Consider the following 21455-nt stretch of genomic DNA (forward strand, 5'->3'; position numbering starts at 1 on the left):
GTGCCACAGGCAGGCTACCGCCCAGCTGACCTCTTTGATTCTTTTCATCATTCTCACTATCCTGACCCAGGTCCAGCTCATGAGTCCCAGAATCTCTAAAGCTTTTGTTTACCATTTTCATGGACAGCCACTGGTTTCCCCTTTGTCTCTCCTGAAACGTTCTGCCCAACTCTTTTTTTCAACGTTTTTTTTTTTTTTTTTTTTTTTTTATTTATTTTTGGGACAGAGAGAGACAGAGCATGAACGGGGGAGGGGCAGAGAGAGAGGGAGACACAGAATCGGAAACAGGCTCCAGGCTCCAAGCCATCAGCCCAGAGCCTGACGCGGGGCTCGAACTCATGGACCACGAGATCGTGACCTGGCTGAAGTCGGACGCTTAACCGACTGCGCCACCCAGGCGCCCCACGTTCTGCCCAACTCTTAACACAAATGGGCTGACGGTGCTGGTTCCTCTTATGAGTCTGAACTTGTTATTTCATAAGCAAACATTACAATAATTAAAAGAGGAAAGAAAAAATCACCCACGATCCTCCCATCCTGATTGGCAATCATGTTCCTTTTCCCAGGTTCTCATCCAGTCCTTCTCCATGAAAATACATATGTCACATAGCTATAATGTGGTATGTTATCACTTTTCTGATGCAATCTGATCACATTGGGTCCTGCTCCTGTCTTGGATGGAGTCACCTCCTCCCTACAGAAGCTCACCTCAACCTGTCATTTCTATGAAGAACAACCAATGACAAGCTTGTCTAGTTCTGTATCCAGATCTCTAAGGACAATATTAAGTAATGTAAAACAGAGAAGTGACAATCACTTAAAACAAAGATATATACTCTCCAAATTTGAAATTGACTGATGAACAATCTTGAATATTGCTGTTAATTGTTATGATTCTTTGTTATCATTATTAGGATATTATCCCAAAAAATTAAGCGTGATGCCTCATCTGCGAATATATGCTCTCTCCCACACTATGTATCAATTTCATAGCACATGCATCCCTTGAAAAGTATCAGCCAAATAATAGATTAACAAAATGTTTATAATAACGTGACACTAGTATGTCAGAAGGAAAGAGGTACAAAATACATAATTTATGAGCATGGTATGTAAAGCAATAAACACTGTTATTAAACACTAAGAATGGAAAAAATACAATAGAAGTAAATCAAAATCTGAATAAAAATGTCTCTATGGGGTTACATGTGAAATTTTTGCTCCGTTTCCTATGGATTTTCTATGGTTCCTAAGCTTTCCATAATGAGCTGATAATATCTTTGTATTTTTTAAACAGTTTGTTTCAGTACATATTGCCCAAGTCACGGTATCTTTTCTCCAATTTTACTCTGATTTCCTCTTATTATCATCCCACTAGAGTTTCAGTCACAAAGGAGGAAATGAGCATACCTAACATTATGTGAGTGCTTGCTCTGTGGCTAGCCTTGTGCTAAGTGTTGGAAATGCATTATTTATTTAAGTTGTGGGAGAACTTTTTACAAATGTGCTCTTACTGTTCCCACCAAGGAAACAGTTTTGGTTAGGTAGATAATGGTCCCAGACTTGTTGGTGAATGATGGAGCTCAGGTGCAACCACCATCTCTAACTTAAATGCCTTCTGTAACAAGCTATAGGGTAAGTATCCCACCAATGCTTTCTATCAAGGTCTGTGATACATCGGGTACAGGATTTGCAGTGGCATAAATCTTAATACACTTGAGAGACCCCCTGTAGCGGTGGGATGAATATGAGAAAAGAATGAAAGGATTTTAATACGGAGTTTCCTAATAGAAACAGAGAAATTGGAAAACTTTTCCCAAGGACTCCCCCAAAATTGATTTACGTTAGGTCAAAGTATGTGTGACTTGATGCTAACTCCATGAGATCTGGACAACCAGCCTGAGGAGGGAGACAAAGGGACTCAGAGATCAAAGAATTAAAGGACTCCTTCAGCTCTCAATCCCTCTTTCCTTTCAGTTCCAAGTGTCCTTGGGTCGCCAGAACATCCCTCCTCCTGATGCTGCACACCTCTGATTGGCCACCCTCAGCAGAGGTCAGAGGAGCCATGAGGAACCACACCGCTGTCACCGAGTTTGTCCTGCTGGGACTCTCAGATGCCTGTGAGTTGCAGATGCTCATCTTCCTGGGGCTGCTCCTGACCTACCTCCTCACTCTGCTGGGGAATCTCCTCATCGTGGGCATCACCCTCGTGGACAGGCGCCTCCACACCCCCATGTACTACTTCCTCCGCAACTTTGCTGTCCTGGAGATCTGGTTCACCTCGGTCATCTTTCCCAAGATGCTGACCAACATCCTGACTGGATACAAGACCATCTCTCTCCCAGGCTGCTTCCTCCAGTTTTTCCTCTATTTCTCCCTGGGCACCACAGAGTTCTTCCTGCTGGCAGTGATGTCCTTTGACAGGTATGTGGCCATATGTAACCCCTTGCGTTATGCAACCATCATGAGCAGAAGGGTCTGTATACAGCTGGTTCTTTGTTCATGGATGGCAGGATTCCTTCTCATTGTCTTTCCAAGTTCCATCACTTTTCAGCAGCCATTTTGTGGCCCCAATGTCATTAACCATTTCTTTTGTGACAACTTTCCACTCCTGGAACTCATATGTGCAGACACGAGTCTGATAGAGCTTCTGTGTTTTATTGCGGCCAACTTCAGTTTGCTGGGCACTCTGTCCGTGACGGCCACCTGTTATGGCCACATCCTCCACACCATCCTGCGCATCCCCTCGGCCAAGGAGAGACAGAAAGCCTTCTCAACCTGCTCCTCCCACATCATTGTTGTGTCTCTCTTCTATGGCAGCTGTATCTTCATGTACATCCAGTCAGGCAAGGGAAATGAAGGGGAGGACAGGAACAAGGTGGTGGCCTTGCTCAACACCGTGGTGACCCCGATGCTCAATCCCTTCATCTACACCCTCAGGAATAAACAAGTGAAGCAGGTGTTTAGCAAGCAATTAAGCAAGCTCCTCTCATAAAGATAAGCTGGGCCTGAATGGGGAAAATTTGTCCCTTGCCTGAACCTCTACAAATGCAGTTCTGTCATGATCTCCATGAACTGTCTCCTTCCTGGCAATTTTTAACATGTGCTTTAATCTACAGTGGTTTCTTACATATATTATTGAGTCATGCAATCTTCTCAGAGGGTATTGAAAACTCAGTATACCACTACTATGCTGGTAGGTGTTCATGCTTCTAATGCCATGCTGTATCCGAGTTTGTTAATCTTGCCTCATTTTTACGTTATAATGAAGGATAGAATACCTTCTTCACTAGAATTTTCACAATTGATAAAGATCCTCAACAAGAATATATTAATAATAAACTTCAGAAGTAAGACATATATGGAAATATTAATGAGGTGGAATATCCAAGAAATATTAAGCTAAAGAAAGTATCAGGTATTAAAACAGTAAGTCAAGAACTGAGAAATAGAACAATGGAGCTGGATAGATAATCTGGAAAGATAATGCAGTATACATAAGGATCTAGTAGATGATTAAGTACATTTTCTAGTCAGTAGAGAAAAGAAGTTCAAATCAATAAATGATGCCAAGATTATTGGCTATCCAGGTAGAAAAGTTCCTTTCAGAGAGATTAGGACTAGGACTAACTTGGTGGTTTATCTGGGGACAAGGGAGAAGTTAAAGCAGAAGAACAATTTAAAAATGATATACACCTGTGGTGCCTGGGTGGCTCAGTTAAGTGGTTAAGCATCTGACTTTGGCTCAAGTCATGATCTTACAGTTCTGTGAGTTTGAGCCCCAGATAGGGTTCTCTTCTGTTAACGTGGAGCCTGCTTCCAATCGTCTGTCTCCTTCTCTCTGTCCTTCCTCCGCTCACATGTGGGCTCTCTCTCTCAAAAATAAATAAATATTTTAAAAAATTTTCAAGGTGATACACATTTTAAGCACTTAGTTGAAATTAAAACTATAAACAAATATGTATTCACTAATCTGTAAATATCCTTTTTTATGAGAATGAGTGTGGTGATTGTTGTAATCTCTTTTGTTTAAACCACGTTCATTGGGTATCCTCTAATTTTCAGGATTTGTTTCAGTAATACAAAAATTTCATAGGTGCTTGGGAAACTGAGAGCAGAATTGTAGAGTTTTTGCTTTTTGTTTGTTTGCCAACCTTCACGGTTTTTGCCCACACCTCAGTCAACCAAATTTTTTCATTATCTGGCTTTATGGAATCTGTTGAAAGGAATCAACTTGGTTTTCACAGATAACTTTGTTTTTATGCTCATGTTTCATTGTTTTATCTTTATTTAGCTAAAATATGTAATTATAATAACAAGTCCAATTATCAAATTGAGGTTTGTGAACAAACAGCTGATTCTTAGTACAAGCCAACTGGTGGGAACAAAAATAGGCATGGGTACTACGGAAGTCTACTAGCTGCAAAGCCAGTAACTACAAGGCATGCTGTGGACATCAATCATTTTGAGAGGCAGTATAGCACAGAGATTGGAAGCCTACCAAAAGATACTGGAAGTCAACCACCTAGGTTCAGATGTCAGATATCTATTAGCCATTGAAGTTTCAGTAAGCAATACTTCTTTGTATCTCAGTAATATATATAGATAATAATAATAGTATCTACCTCCTAGAACCCTTATAAACACTAATGCATTAAAATATGTTAGAATGCTTAGCACAGGGCTTAGTATGGAAAAAGCACCATGTTAAGTACCAGGTATTATGTTTTACTGAAGGAATGTGTTGAATAAATGAAGGTATAAGAGATCATCTAGTATCTTGAAGAAAAAGTTAAGTTAGATCCTCACCTTATATCTTAAACTGCAACAAATTCAAAATGAATTAAATAAGTATAAACCTTGAAAACATTAAAAAAAAGAAAATTTAGGTAAAAATTGTCTCATTAAAGATGTATAGGGGGCTTCTGGGTGGCTCAGTCAGTTAAGCATCCAACTCTTGATCTCAGCTCAGGTCTTGATCTCATAGTCGTGAGTTCAAGCCCTATACTGGTCTCCACTCTGGGCATGAAGCTTACTTCAAAAAAAAAAAAAAAGATATTTAGGGAGTTTTTTTCCTGAAAGAAACATAAAGATAAATTTATGAATTTGGTTATATAAAATTTTAGAATTCTTCAGAATAAAAAACCATAAATTATGACATGGTCATATGTACTTTCTACCTGCCTGGCATCCATTCCTCATTCATAAAGTTAAAGGACCCTGACTTTTTTCAGGAAAGTCCCTTCCCATTCTCAGCCCATGTAGCCAAGATGATGCTGACTTCATCTCCAACCAATCAGAGCATGGCCATGGTTATCAGCTCAGGGATGGCTACATCACTAAAATCAGGCCAGTGAGACCAAATGAGTCTCAATTCAGAGATATTTAGGGGAACTGGTGGAAAAGAAACTATGTTGGACTTGAAGCAAGGAGAATATAGGAAAAAAGAGAAGACACAAATTATCAATAAGAAAATAACAAGAGAGTAGACCCCTCTATGGATTCTACAGGCATTAAATGGTAATAAAGGAACATTATGAAAAACTCTATGCCAACTTATACGACAACTTAAATAAAATGACACAAAATGGCACAAACTACCAAAGCTCAATCAATATAAAATATAACTTATCTGTTATAATTATTTATATATAAATAAATATAACAGATTATATTATTTTATTATATATATTTATTTTATTATATATATTTATTTTATATATTATTATAATATTTATATATTATTATATATATAATATATTTATTTTATATATTAAATGTATATATTATATATATTTATATTATATTTATTATATTATATTATTTATAGATTTATCAATATAAAATAGATAACTTAATAGTCCTATATCTTTTAAAGAAATTGCATTTGAAATTTAAACCTCCTCCCCCCCCCCCCCAAAAAAACAAAGGAAAGTTCAGGCCCAGAGGGCTTCACTGGTTAAGTCTACTAATTATAATACCAATGCTACACAAACTTTTGCAGAAAACAGAAGAGGAATAAACACTACCCAAATTAACTTATGAAGTCAGCTTTACCTTCATTTGGCATCAAACTGATTTTGGGGGGCGCCTGGGTGGCTCAGACAGTTGAGCATCTGACTCTTGATTTTGGCTCAGATCATGATCCCAGGGTCATGGGTTCCAGCCCTGTGTCTGGCTCTGTGCTGAGCATGGAGGCCTGCTTAGGATTTTCTCTCTCTCTTACTCTGCCCCTCTCCTCCACTAATGCTCTCTTTCTCTGTCTAAAATAACAAAACAACAACAAAAAAAAACAATTTGGTTTGATACCAAAATCAGACAAAGATGTTTAAGAAAATAAAATTACAAATATCCCTCAGGAATATAAATGAAAAAACCTTTAACAAAACTTTGGCAGATTATTTCCAATAATATATCAAAAAGACAATACATCTTTATCCAAATGAAGGTTATCCTGCAAATATAAGATTGGCTCAACATCCAAAAATCAGTCGTATAATTTACAATATTAACACAATAAAAGGGGAAAAACCACATAATCATCTCATTATATACAGAAAAAACATTTGACAAAATTCAACACTCAGGCATGATTTTTTGTAAGACTCTTAGCAAACTAGAAGAGAATTTCCTCAATCTGATAAAGGGTATTTATGAAAAACCTACAGTAAACATCATACTAAATGGTGAAAGACTAAATACTTTCTTCCTAAGATTAAGAACAAGGCTTTTACAACTTTTATTCAACACTATACTGGAGTATCCTAGCCAATGCAATTAGTTAAGAAGAAGAAATAAAAGGCATGCATATTTTTTATCATTTAAGGATGCTGAATTTTGTCAAATGCTTTTTTTTCCTCCATCTGTTGAGATGATCAAACAATTTTTATACTATAGTTGGTTAATGTGGTATATCACATTTACGGATTTGCAGATGTTGAACCATTTTGGACCCCTGGAATAAATCCCATTTGAGCACAGTGTCTGATCCTTTTAATGTACTGTTAAATTTGGTTTGCTAACTTTTTAAGCTTACTTATCTATTTTTTGAGAGAGAGAGAGAGTGAGACAGGGGCAGAGAGAGAGAGGGAGACAGAGAATCCCAAGCAAGCTCCACACCATCAGCACAGAGTCTGATGCAGGTCTCAAACCCACGAACCGTGAGATCATGACCTGAGCTGAAGTTGGACACTTAACCAGATGAGCCACCCAGGCACCCCGGTTTGCTAACTTTTTTTGAGGATTTTTGCAAATATGTTCATCAGACATAGTGGCCTGTAATTTTTTTTTTTTTCTTGTAGTGTCCTTGTAGTGGCTTTGATATCAGGATCATACTGGCTTTGTAAAATAAGTTTGGTAGTGTTTCCTTTTTCACTTTTTTGGAAGAGTCTGAAAAGGACTGCTGTTAATTCTTCTTTAAAAGTTTGGTAGAATTCACCAGAATTCATCTGGTACTAGATTTTTTTGGCTGGGAGGTTTTTGATTGCTGATTTAATCTCCTTCCTGGTAATTGGTCTGTTCAGCTGCGTATAGAGAAAATGTACCTCCACATAATGAAGGTCATTTATGACAAGGTCACAGCTAACATCATAGCCAATAGTGAAAATCTGAAATGTTTTCCTCTAAGATCAGAAACAGGACAATAATGCCCACTCTCACCACTTTTATTCAACATAGTTGAAAGCTCTACTCACAGCAATCAGACAAGAAAAAGAAACAAAAGACATCCGAATTGGTAAAGAAGAAATAAAACTGTCACTATTTGCAGATAACATGATATTAAATACAGAAAGCCCTAAAGACTCCAACAAAAAAACTATTAGAACTAATAAATGAATTCAGTAAAGTTGAATGACACAAAATCAACATATAGAAATCTGTTTTATTTTTATACACTAATAATGAAATCTCAGAAAGAGAAATTAAGAAAACAATCCCACTTACAGTTGCATCAAAAAAAAGTAAGGTACCAGGGTGCCTGGGTGGCTTAGTTGGTTAAGCATCCAACTCTTGATTTTGGCACAGGCCATGATCTCAGTTTGTGGATTGAGCCCCATGTCAGGTTCCTCGCTGACAGTATGGAGCCTGCTTGGGATTCTCTCTCTCCCTCTCTCTCTGCCCCTCCCCTCCTCTCTTTCTCTCAAAATAAATAAATAAACATTAAAAAAAAAAATGAAGTACCCAGGGGTGAATGTAACCAAGGAAGAGAAAGACTTATACTCTGAAAACTATAAGACATTGATAAAAGAAATTGAAGGTGACACAAATAAAGAGAAAGATATATTATGTTCATGGATTGGAAGATTTTATATTGTTAAAATGTCTATTTTACCCAAAGTAATCTATAGATTCATTGCAATCCCTATAGAAATATTGATGGCATTTTTCACAGAACTAGAACAAATAATCCTAAAATTTGTATGGAACCTCAAAAGACCCTGAATAGCCCAAGATATCTTAAGAAAGAACAACAAAGCTAGAGGTATCACAATTGCAGATTTTAACTATAGTGATCAAAACAATATGGTACTGGCACAAAAATAGACACATAGATCAAAGAACATAATAGCCTAGAAATAAACCCATGCTTACATAGTCAATCTAGGACAAAGGAGGCAAGAATATACAATAGGGAAAAGATAGTATCTTCAATAAATGGTGCTGGGAAAACTGGAAGCTACATGCAAAAGAATGAAATTGGACCACTTTCTTTTACCATACATACAAATAAACTTAAAATGGATTAAAGACCTAAAAGTAAGAACTGAAACCATAAAACTCCCAAAAGAAAATACAGTCAGTATATACTATATTTAGACATACTGCATGTGGTGGAGATAAATCTCTATGCCTCCAACACAAAATTATCTCCCTCCCTTGTCATGAATTGAAGAACTCCTGGAGTTCACAAGTTTTGGAGTTTTGGGGTTTTTTTGGAAACCCAAATAACCAAGAATGGGCTTTTAACACCCCTAAAAAATTGCCCCAATCACAGAATATACCAACGAAAGTATTAAAAGATGTTTTCCAGCCTTTGCTTTAAGAACAGCCAAGGTAGGGGCAGCTGGGTGGCTCAGTCAGTTGAGCATCATGCCTTGATCCCAGGTTTGTGAGATCAAGCCAGTGTCCAGCTCTGTGTCAGACTCCAAACTGAGTGTGGAGCCTGCTTGGGATTCTCTCTCTCCCTCTCTCTGTCTCTCTGTCTCTCCTTCTGCCCCCTCCCCTGCTCATGCATGTATACTCTCTCTATATATATAATAAATTAATTAAAGTTAATTTAATTAATTAATTTTTAAAACATAAAATAAAAACAGCCAGGGCAAAGCACTCTCATTCTTTGGAAGCTGACTCTCATGGTTGCACAGGTCATTTAATTTTTAGGGTCAGTACGGGTGCCTGGGTGGCTCAGTCAGTTGGGCGTCCGACTTCAGCTCATGTCTTGATCTCACAGCTCATGAGTTCCAGCCCCGCATCCAGGCTCTGTGCTGACAGCTCGGAGCCTGGAGCCTGCTTCCAATACTGTGTCTCCCTCTCTCTCTGCCTCTCTCCTGCTTGTTCTCTCTCTCTCTCTCTCTCTCTCTCTCTCTCTCTCTCTCTCTCTTTCTCTCTCTCAAAAATAAACAAACACTAAAAAAAAATAATAATTTTTAGGGTCAGTGGACAGAGGGTGGGTCCCAGGCCTCCAAAGGAGGCCTAAGGAAACCAACTCTGTCCATAAACATTTGTCCAAATTCATAGGTGCCAGTCCCAATTCTTAGGACTTACTTCAGCTACCAACTGACTTTGACTTCAGATTTACCTGCAAGTAAAGCTTGCTGATAAAGTTTGCTGGCCACTGGCTGAGCATCACTTGTTGGGCTGCCTCTGAACTTGGTCTGAACTCATCCTGACTCCACTTTTCCTGTTGCAGGAACAAGATGATATTGACATCTTGCTTCACCCAGTGCCCAACCTGTACATGGCTAATTTTTATATAGAGTGGGGCAGGTCACTTCCCTGTCTAAAACTCATCAGTAGTTCCCTTTTGATCTCAAAACAAACAAACAAACAAACAAACAAAACCCAAATGCCTTACCTTAACCTTCAATATCTGTCCTTTGGTGATTCCAAGATCATGTGACTTCCCTTTTCTTTTTTTCCTTTAAAGAGTTTATTTTTGGGGTGCCTGGGTGGCTGAGTTTGGAGAGCCTGTGACTCTTGACCTTGGGGTCATGAGTTCAAGCCCCACATTGGGTATAGAGATTACTTAAACAAAAACTTGAAACAAATAAAAAAAAAAGTTTATTTTTTAAAATTTTTTAATGTTTATTTTTTAGACAGAGAGACAGAGCACAAGTGGGGAAGGAGCAGAGAGAGAGGGAGACACAGAATCTTAAGCAGGCTCCAGGCTCCACAAGCTGTCAGCACAGAGCCCAACATAGGGCTCGAACTTAAAAACTGTGAGATCATGACCTGAGCCAAAGTCGAACACCCAACCGAGCCACCTAGGCAACCGAAAGATTTTATTTTTAAGTAATCTCTACACCCAACGTGGGGCTCGAACTCACAACCCTGAGATTAAGAGTCCCACATTCCACCAACTGAGCCAGCCAGGTGCCCCTAGATTATAAGATTTTCTTATAATTGATTCCAGGTGCCTGTCTGGCCCAGGTCTGGCTCTTGAGCAACAGCCCCCACTCTCTCCCCTCCACTCACCACCCTCCAACCACACTAGCCTCCTTTCTGGTTCTGGGACATGCCAGCTTTTCCCCTACTTGGGGCCTCTGCACATGCTCTTTCCTCTGGAGAGTTACTTTTCCCCCAGCCCTGCTTATAATAAGCTCATTCTTCAAGTCTCAGTTTAAATGTTACTCCCAGGTAAGACTTCTGCCCCATAAATCTTCTTGCCCCATAATTTTCTACCTCAATACCTATTTGTTTCACTGACAGCACTTCAAATTTAAGACGAATCCATATTTGGGGGTCCTGAATGGCTCAACTGGTTAAGCATCAGACTTTGATTTTGGCTCAGGTTGTGATATCATGGTTCTTGAGTTGGGCTCCACGCTGACATCTTAGAGATTGCTTGGGATTCTCTCTCTCCCTCTCTCTCTCTGTCCCTTTCCCCCTCATGCACTTGTGCTCTCTCTCTCTCTCTCTCTCTCTCTCTCAAAATAAATAAAATAAAATTTAAATTAAAAAAAAAAACACAACAAGAACAAACCCTTCCTCTTCCATTTCACTGCAAGCTTCCTGAACACAAGGACTTGTTTTGAGTCTTGCATATAGTTGGTGCTCAGTAAATGTTTAATGCATGCTGGAGCATCATGCTACACATCCATTTGTTCATTCAGTTGCTGTCATTTTATCATCCCTCTTGTAGCCTACAGACAGGACAACAAGGACCCCACGTTTATCCCTAGGGTTCTATTCTGTCCAATCATATTGTAAAGTTTTAACAACTGAGTGGAATCATTCTTTTCTTGTTCCCCAGAGAACAGACTTGACTTATAATTGTAATTCTGCCTTAGTCACTTGAATAGTCTTGCATGAAGGCTCTGCCAGACCCTCAGTCTGGAAGGCTCCTTCTCTGCCAGGGGACAATCTTCAGGAAGCTGGAGGCAGGAGCCCAAGGAGCACAGAGTGGCTCTTTCCTCCCTCTGATGCTCACTGTTATCTGACTTGGAGAAAGCCCAGAGAGGAGGGGAAAGAGAATTGGCCATTGAGAAAGCACACTAAGCTGCTGATTCAGGTTCTTTCCCAAAATACATTCCTGACTCTTGACTTGTGAGTGACATCCAGGTGGAATCCTCCCTTTGGATGAAGTGTCCCTGCCTCCAAAAGGCCACGTGAGAACTTGAGTTCAAAATACCCTGCCAAAGGCACCTACCTGGCTGGCTCAGTCAGGAGAGCATGCAATGCTTGATCTCAGGGTCATGAGTTTGAGCCCCATGTTGGGTGTAGAAATAACTAGAAAAAAATAAACCAACTTAAAAATAAAAGTCCTGCCTTCCTTAGAAATAGGCACTGTGTTCAGTGGTTTTAACCAACTGTACGTTAACAAAACCTTGCCCATCGGTCAGCATTTGTCCATGTGTCATGCAACCATTATGGAATATAACTCCTGACCTGTGGAGCAGAATACAATTCGTAAAAGATTATGAACTAGTTTAAAATATTTCCCTTCTAATCCTCCTCATCCTCCCTCCTTTTAGGTCGTTTACCTCTTTGCTGTCCACATCACTGAAAATCACTAAAGGGGAAAGGAAAAAAGAAAGGAATCCATGCTGGAGGAAGATGCGGGAGTGGGGTTTCTAACTGGCCTCTGCAAACAGTGCTGAAAAGCACTAAAATAGTGATACTGTAGATGAGGTTATACAGCATTTCCAATAATAACCCTATAATCAATCAACAGTTATTTACACAGTACCTGCTGATGTGAAAATGTTGGGAAATTCTTGAGGTGTCTTCAGTGCAAAAAGGGTGGTTTATTAAAGCACAGGGACAGGACCATTGGCAGAAAGAGCTACACCAGGGTTGTCATAGGTGACTGATCATATACTTTCAGGTTGGGAAGGGGTTAGGGACAGCCTAAATCTCTAAGGAATTTGGAAGCAAGGTTTCCAGGACCTTGAGGGGCTAGCTAGTGTTAGAAAAAGGCCATTTACTATTGTCTAGTAAAACCTTAGTCATGAGACCCTTCAGATGTATATGCCATATGCTTGGAGGATGGTTGCTAACATATATCTTGAAGGAGTAGAGATAAAAGAAGTTTCTGAAGGAATTTTTGTATGTTAAAGGAGACTTACAGGATCCCAGAGGTTGAGCTAATGTTAAGCTAAAGTATTAACATGGAGGCAGTTGAGTTCCTAGAGGAAGGTGACTCTGCTGTCCCAAGGACTTGTCAGTGGGCTGTAAGTTATAAGGAAATTTGTTTTTTCTTTTGCTTTTGTTCTCCACATCACCTGCCATATACCTAAGAGTCATTCACTCATTGGCTCAACAAAATTATGTGTTCCCAGCACTTGCGTTAAGGGCTGGAGAAAAATATGAGTAAGATGTGGTCTTTACTCTCAAATAGCTAATTTCTGCAAAGAAGACAAGATCAACAATAGATACAACCGAAGAATAATGAGTAAAATGAATGTGTACTAGAAATGAATCTTCCTAGACAGTAGAGCTCAGAATGGGCTGAAGCGGTAAAAAACAAAAAACAAAAAACAAAAAAACAAAAACCCTTCTTAAAGGAGGAAGTGCCTGAAATGAAAGAGGAATAAGTAACAGATAAGCTAAAGAAAGGAGGGGAAGTCACCCCAGCCTGTGGGAACAGCTTTGGCAGAGGCCTGAGGCTGAAATAAGCTTGAAATGCTTTGGGAACAGCTAGGAAATGGGAAGGACAAAGTAGGCTCTTCATTAGATCCACAAACCAGTTTAAATCTCTTTTCGAAAGGAATGGTGAAATTTTGATAAGATATTGTGTGTGGGTTATGAGTCTTTTAACTGTGGTGGCTTATAATTAAGCCTTTGTCTCTAGTCATTGTTAGATCGCTCCTGAGAAAAGCCAGTTACCCCATGCTGATGTATAACCTCTTTGTTTTATGCAAAAGAGCCAGCTCTAGTCTAAAAAAGAGCTTCGTGCCTCTATTCAAGTGGAAATGAATACCTCCCCCTGGTTGGATAATAAAAACCCAGGGCTTTAACGATCACAGAGCCTTTCCTGGACACACACAGTCAGAGCATCATGTAACTTTCTCTCTTTCCCTCTACAATGTGGAAAAAGGAAGTAAAAGCCTTGCATGCAGGGAGGCCTAAGAATAACCCAAGGCCTTACTGTCCCTGCATAAGGAGCCAATGCAGGCAGATGCTACCACCAATGGAAAGGCAGAGAATGTATGGGAATGCCTGAGAGATACACAGCTAAGGAAGGGAAGGATAGGGAGAGCTTCCAACAAAAGTCAGACTGAAAGGAAAGATAAATCACCAGGAAATGCTTTTGTCTGCAAACCAAACTTCAGAGAGAACAGATAAAGAAAAACAAGAATGAGTAGGAATGTCCCAGAAATGTATTCTTCTCTTTAAAAATAAAAATCAGGGTGTCTAGGAAGCTCAGCTGGTTAAGCGCCTGACTCTTGATTTAGGCTCAGGTCATGATCTCACCATCTGTGGGATCACACCCTGCATCAGGTTATGTGCTGAGGGAGCTGAGGGCACAAGGCCTGCTTGGGATTCTGTCTCTCCCTCTCTCTCTGCCCCTCCCTTGTGCATTCTCTCTCTCTCTCTCTCTCTCTCTCTCTCTCTCTCTCTCTTTCTCCCTCAAAATAAATAAATAAACATTTTTTAAAAAAATCAGATGAAGAGGGGTGCCTGGGTGGCTCCAGCGGTTAAGCGTCCAACTTCAGCTCAGGTCATGGTCTTGGGGTCCATGAGTTTGAGCCCCATGTCGGCTCTGTGCTGACAGCTCAAAGCCTGGAGCCTGCTTCAGATTCTGTGTCTCCCTCTCTCTCTGCCTCTCCCCACTCATGCTCCCCACTCTCTGTCTCAAAAATAAATAAACATTAAAAATTTAAAAACAAAATCAGATGAAGATAAAATCTTTGACACTAGTGATTAGTTGGCCAATGTTGTTAATTAGGGTCATCTTTTTTTTCTTTAAATTTTTATTTAAATTCTAGTTAGTTAACGTATAGTGTAATGTTGGTTTCAGGAGTAGAATTTAGTGATTTATCACTTACGTACAATACCCAGAGCTCATCACAAGTGCCCTCCTTAATGCCCATCACCCATCTAGTCCATCTCCTCCACCTCCCTCCCTCCATCAACTCTGTTCTCTATTGTTAAGAGTCTCTTACGGTTTGCTCCTAATAAAGAAGGTGAAGTGAAATGAGAGGAATGAAGTGTATTACCCAGAGACAAAGAGGACTGGGATTCAATATTCTCTATTTCTGAACAGGAGCGTTTCCTAACAGTGGAGTCTGCTATGCTAACCACTAAAATGAGTAACTGAACCAGATTATGAAACCTGGAGCTTTCACAGTAAAAAGGATCTTCTCTTTGTTAATGACCCATTGTGGTGGGGAAAGTGAGGTGTATGTGTGTGATAGACCCTGTGAAGAGTCTACGGACAACGGGAACATTGGTGCATTGCTAGCAGAAATGCAAAATGACACGACCACTTTGGAAGTTTGCCAGTGCCTTATGAAGGTAAGGCATACATTTACTATGCAACCCAGCAATCCCACTTTCAGGTATCTACCCAAAGGAAATGAAAACATGCGTCTACTCAGAGACTTGTGTGCAAATGTTCATAGCTGCTTTGCTGAAAATAGCCCCAACCTGGAAACAACCCAAATGTCCATCGGCTGGTGAGTAGATAAACAATGTGGAGTATCCATACTATGGGAAGCTACTCAGCAATAAACTGATGATACACGCAGCAAGATGGATGAATTTTGAAATAAGTGAGACACTGGAGGCTGTTTACTTACTAAAGGCATGATTCCATTGATGTGACAGTGGAAAAGGCAAAAGGGACAGAGGTCAGATGAATGGTTACCAGGGGCTAGGCAGAGGGAAAAGGAACAAATTTCAGAGAGGAGGAAAAATTGGGCGCTTATGGAATTCTATCTTAATTGTGGTTGTGGTAACACAACTGTATACATTGGCCAAAATGTATCCAACTATATATTTTAAGAGTGCATTTTAGGGGCACCTGGGTGTCTCAGTTGATTAAGCATCTGACTTCAGCTCAGGTCATGATCTCACATTTCATGGGTTCCAGCTTCACATCAGACTCTGTGCTGACAGCTCAGAGCCTGTAGCCTGCTTCAGATTCTGTCTCCCTCTCTGCCCCTCCACCACTCATATTCTGTCTCTCTTTCTCTCAAAAATAAACATGAAAAAAAATTTTAGAGAGTGCATTTTAGTATATCTAAAGTATACCTCGGGGCACCTGGGTGGCTCAGTCAGTTGAGCGTCTGACTTTGGCTCAGGTCATGATCTCGCAGCTCGTGGGTTCGAGCCCCGTGTCAGGCTCTGTGCTGACAGCTTGGAGCCTGGAGCCTGCTTCAGATTCTGTGCCTCCCTCTCTCTCTGCGCCAGCCCATTTGAATTCTGTCTCTGTCTCTCTCAAAAATAAATAAACATCAAAAAAAATTTTTTAATTAAAAAAAATAATAAAGTATACCTCAATATGAAATCTAATTCTTCTTTCACAGTCTCTTTTTAGCTCTGTTCTCTTCTTCACTTTGGAAGCCCTGAAGGGGCAAAGATTCTAATTCCAGGCCCCTCCCTCACTGGAATGAGGTCACAATAACTCAAAAGTGCTGAAAAGAATTTCTCACCAAGAAAAAGAAGAAGACCATGTACTATGGCCTGAATATTTGTGTCTCCTCCAAAATTTGTATGTTGAAATCTTGTTCCCCAAATGTGATGGCATTAGTAGGTGGGACCTTTGGAAAGTGATTAGGTCTTGAGGGTAGAACCTTCATGAATGGGATCAGTACTCCACAGAGCTTTCTAGCCCCTTCCACCATGAAAAGACACATGAGAATTCTGCAACCCTATAGAAGGCCGTTACCAGACCGTGCTGGCACTCTGATCTTGGACTTCCAGCATCCAAGACTATAAGACATAAATACTTGTTGCTAATAAGACAGCCAACAGTGGTATGTTGTTTCAGCACCTCAGACTTCAACAGGGTCTTCCAACGATTCCAGAAAATCACTGGGAAAACTTGTCCTGCAAAAAGAAACACCCCTGCCCAACCCACAACATATAGAGAACCAGAGGATGAGATCAAAGACAAAGATGTTTGCTCTCCACATCTAAAAGGAACAAAGTGGGGCACCTGGGTGGCTCCACCGTTTGAGTGTCTGACTTCAGCTCAGGTCTTGATCTCACCATTCATGAGTTCAAGGCCCGCGTCGGGCTCTGTGCAGACGGCTCAGAGCCTGGAGCTTGCTTCGGATTCTGTGTCTTCCTGTCTCTCTGCCCGTCCCCTGCTCATGCTCTCTCTCTCTCTCTCTCTCTGTCTCTCAAAAATAAATAAACATTGAAAAACAAAAAATAAATAAATAAATTAATTAATTAATTAATTAATGGAACAAAGGAAGGACTGTCAGTGTGGTTTAGATGATGGACCCACAGAGTCGGCCGTGGTCTGCAAGTGCAGGAGAGAGGCCATCCTCACTGGCCCCGCTGCTAGTGTTCCAGCTACTCAGGGAAACCCCAAAGTACAAGCACAGGCATGATGTCTCTCACCCCACCAAGGTCTTAGGGGTGCCCTTAGCCTACCAAACTCAAATGGTGTTCCCATAGCATGTGTTTGAGACAGGAGCAGATGTTCTTTCTGCTCATGGTGCCTCCGTGAGCTGGCTCCAGGGCTCTGGCCACAGGTGATGCCAGGATCCCACTCAGGCCAGGTTCCAAGAATCAGCTTAGGAGGTCTCTGGTCCAGTCCAGCCATGGGGCCCCGAAATCATGAAATTCACTGGAGGACTGTCTTCAATGGGCTTGTCTCAGGATCTCCAGAGTGGGAAAATCACTGCCAGACACCAAGATCAGACCCCAAGTTGTCAGTCCTACTGATGCCAATCCTGGGAGCAAAGTAGTGGTAGCATATGGAGTTCTACCCTGTTCTACCCTGCCAAGGTTTTAAAAAAATATTTCAAATGATTTGTGATGCAAAGCAAAAAAGAGAGAGAATATGTTCAAACTGTCACTTAAAAATGGTTTGAGAATTCATATCCTGCTACCCAAGTACAGTCTTTTATGTGTTCTGCCCCTCATACACACACACACACACACACACACACACACACACACACACACACACACAGAGTCTCCCAAACATTTTCACTCACACATACATTCATCTTCAATAATAACAGCAGTTAAATAATACTTGCCATTTGCTAGGTATTGCTCTAAATACTTTACATTAATTAACAACATTGAGTGTGAGATATAGTATTATCCCCATTTTACACATGAGACAAGTGAGGCTCAGAATGATTTAACTTGCCTAAAGTTACTCAGTGAGTGACAAGGTGGGGTGAATGACCACATAGTGTGGTTCTGAACACGAGGTTCTGCCACATTTGTCCACACTTCTTTTCCCAGGCCCCGTCACAATTCTGGGCCCACAATCAACACCCACCCAACCTCCCCCAAGAGCAGGCAGGTGAAGGGAGCTCTTTGCTGGGTGCAACCTCACTTGTTCTAGAAGAGAAGACTCCAGCTTTAAGTCTGAGAGGAACTTAGAGCTCGTTTAGCCCACTGGTTTTGAACTTTTTCTGGTTTTCTCCCATGATACATGGGGAACATTTTTACTCTTCCCTAGCAAAATGCTTTACATGTTTACAGATGCCTCGAGGCTTATCCATGAGGCCCAACCTAAGGTCCTTGATGTATTCTAGTCCCTTCATTTCACAGTGCCTGGTTCAATAATTAATATTCAGTACATTGTTATAGTCACAGTTGTTAGGGGAGAAAACAAAATACAAAAGGAAGCCTGAGACTTTGAAAATTGGTGGGCCCAAGGCCACGAAGATAGTGAGTGGCTGACTTGGAACCAAGACTCTCAGGCCAGTGCTCTTTCTAATCCATCACGCATTTCAGAATTTCATTTCAGCCCAACAAAGAAGAGCCTGCCAGTTGGACAAAGATGTAAAACAAGGGGTCGTTCAGTGAGTTCAGAAACTCTCATGTTCCAGCTCTCTCCAGGCTCTTCCTCTTCCTCTATTCCCTACCTTTCACATGGTCCCCCTCCTACCCACCTACCCCCTCACTCACACACCTTTTGCATTCCCCAGAACTAACTAAAAACACAAAAGGAAAGAGACTGCTAATGAAAGATCCAGATGACACTAATAGCATGAAAATGGCTTCACTAAGACCACATCAAGCTATACCATGATTCTCTCATAGACACACAAACAAGCCATTTTTTTCTCCCCCACCTTTAAAGCAATTGTCATATTGGGGAAGTATTGGGATAGGAAACAGTGCGGGGATCTTTGGTTTGAGACTTCCAAAAAACATAACATACCTTATCCCAGTGTCTCACTTGCAAACTGTATTTCTCTCTGTGTCTGAACACTCCAGGCTCGCTGAGACCCTCTGGTTCTCAAGCTCAGGTCATCAACTCTTTGAAGATCAGAGGTCCTTCTAGCCCTTTCTTCTCCTGTTTAAATAATTCAATACCCAGTATCTTGTATTCCTAGGTCCTCTTGTCTAATTCTTTGATCATTTTTACGAGCTATCTATGGACTATTTCAAATTTCCTGTTTTAGTTACATAGCCTCAAACTGAACCCAATGCATGAAGAAATCTCTGGCCAGAGCTAAGTAAAAAGAATTACTCTCTCACTCCTACCAGTTCCATCTATTAATGGAATCCACAATCGTGTAGGAGTTTTTAACAATATAGTACAGGGGACCTGACACCTATTTTATTTGAGGGAGGAAATATGGCCCTCTAGTGATTGCATCCCTGGGAGAGAAGAAACTAGGAATACATGAGATTGATGCGATGTCCTGGGTGTGTTTAGCCTCCATCATCCACTCTGCATCATCCATAGCCTCCTCCAGCCTCTGATCCTGTTTTTAAAAACAAGACTAACGTCTATTTCAACATCTAAAAATGGCACACACAAAAATTAGAATACTCTATGTTGTAGAATATTCAGAGAAATGCATGCTTTCCAATAGCTAGTGTGACCCCTCGGGAGCATAGTCTGGGAATGTGGGGAAAAAAACCTTAAAATATGCAGACCTACAGATCCAGTAATTCCACTTTTAGGCAGTTATCCTAAGAATGTAATTGAAAATATGTGCACAGACCTAACTACAAAGACATTCATCTCAACCTTGTTTATAAAAGTGAAAAAGCTAGAGTCAACTGAATGCTAGCAATAAATGATGGGTTAAATAAATTTTGGTATAAAATACGAAGACAACAGGATATTATGCAGCCATTAAGACTCATGCATGGAAGAATATTTAATGACATGAAAATATGTTTACAATGCCCTAAGCAAAAAAATCAAGCTAAAATATGCAATATGATCCCATTTTTTATTGAGAAATTTTAAAAATATGCATAGAAAAGCTCTGAGAATCTAGTATAAAAATGTTAACAATGATGGCCTTAAGAGTGATTTTTATTCTTTTCCTTTGTGTATCCATACGTTCTGATTTTCCACAATAAACACATTGCTTTTTTTCCCCTTAAAATGTTTGTTTATTTATTTATTATTGAGAGAGAGAGAGGTGGGGAAGGACAGAGAGAGAGGGAGAGAGAGAATCCCAAGCAGGCTCTATGCTGTCGGCACAGAGCCAAAGCAGGGCTCGATCCTACAACCCTGGGATCATCACCTGAGCCAAAATCAGAAATCAGACACTTGACTGACTGAGCCACCCAGGTGCCCAACCATTGCTTTTCCAAGCAAATAAATTTATTTTTATTATTCATAATAGATACTTTGCTCACAGGGTTGCCGTGAGTATAAAACAGGATAATGCACTTGAAAAACACTTTTAATATTATCAAGCACCATGTAAATACTATGATCTCCTCTACCTAAACCTGGGGTGTCCTTCCCATCATTCACACATAGCACCTGCCTGTCCTCTCCTTTGGTGTGTTCTTCTATAGGTCATCTTCACACTGCTTGACCACCAAATAGTACATTCTTCACACCCACTCTCTGTACCAGACCCATTTTCCCCACCCATCCCATCTTTGATCTCTTTCTTTAAAAAATGCTGATACAGTCAACAAACCATGGTGCTTGTCTTTTCCATACATAATAGACTATTGGAAACCCAGTGATAGGGGCGCCTGGGTGGCTCAGTTGGTTAGGTGTCTGACTTCAGCTCAGGTCATGATGTCAACGTTGGTGAGTTCAAGCCCCGCATATGGTTCTTTGCTGTCTTCAGGGAGCCTGCTTCAGATCCTCTGCGTCACCCCCTGCCCCTTCTCCCTTCCCTGGTCATGCACATTCTCTCTCTGTCTCTCTCTGTCTCTGTGTCTCTCTCTCTCTCTCTCAAAAATAAACATTAAAAAAAAAAAAAGAAACCAATGCTATTACTCCACTGAAGGGCCATGTTTCCATGTATCCCTCTCAATCGTTACTCTGTTTTGTCGTTTTCACGTTTTGTCCCTCTCCAATATCATGGCCACCCCATCCCATTTATAGATCTGCCTAAGCCTGTAACCAATCCACTCTTTTCTTTCATTCATTCCTCCATCTTTTCACCAAAAACAATATTGATTGATTGATGTGCAGTAGTTGCTGACTCGTTGCTGGGACATAGACAGGACTACAAAAAAAGGTGGAAGGGAGGACAAATAAGGTGACTGATAGGAACAAACAGGTAAGTAAAGGCTCAGAGGTGAAAATGGACATAGCATTACAGAAGACCTGGTTTTATTAGAGAGTAAACACTGAGTAGGAACACAGCTCCCAAATGGTC

At 40.5% G+C, this 21455-nt stretch overlaps 1 protein-coding gene across 1 annotated transcript; it reads left to right on the plus strand.

Moving 5' to 3' along the window:
• Positions 1 to 1925: 1925 nt before the first annotated feature.
• Positions 1926 to 3135, plus strand: LOC131518227 (olfactory receptor 6E1-like). The gene has a single exon (XM_058740814.1). It carries the CDS (start codon positions 2018 to 2020, stop codon positions 2993 to 2995), a length of 978 nt encoding a protein of 325 aa, XP_058596797.1. The 5' UTR covers positions 1926 to 2017; the 3' UTR covers positions 2996 to 3135.
• Positions 3136 to 21455: the final 18320 nt, after the last annotated feature.

Source organism: Neofelis nebulosa, chromosome 7 (assembly GCF_028018385.1).
Source record: "Neofelis nebulosa isolate mNeoNeb1 chromosome 7, mNeoNeb1.pri, whole genome shotgun sequence".
In the NCBI taxonomy this organism is placed as follows: domain Eukaryota; kingdom Metazoa; phylum Chordata; class Mammalia; order Carnivora; family Felidae; genus Neofelis; species Neofelis nebulosa.

What these genes read in the sequence shown, in the direction of transcription:
- LOC131518227 (XM_058740814.1), top strand. Translation starts at nt 2,018, where the DNA reads ATGCTGCACACCTCTGATTGGCCACCCTCAGCAGAGGTCAGAGGAGCC.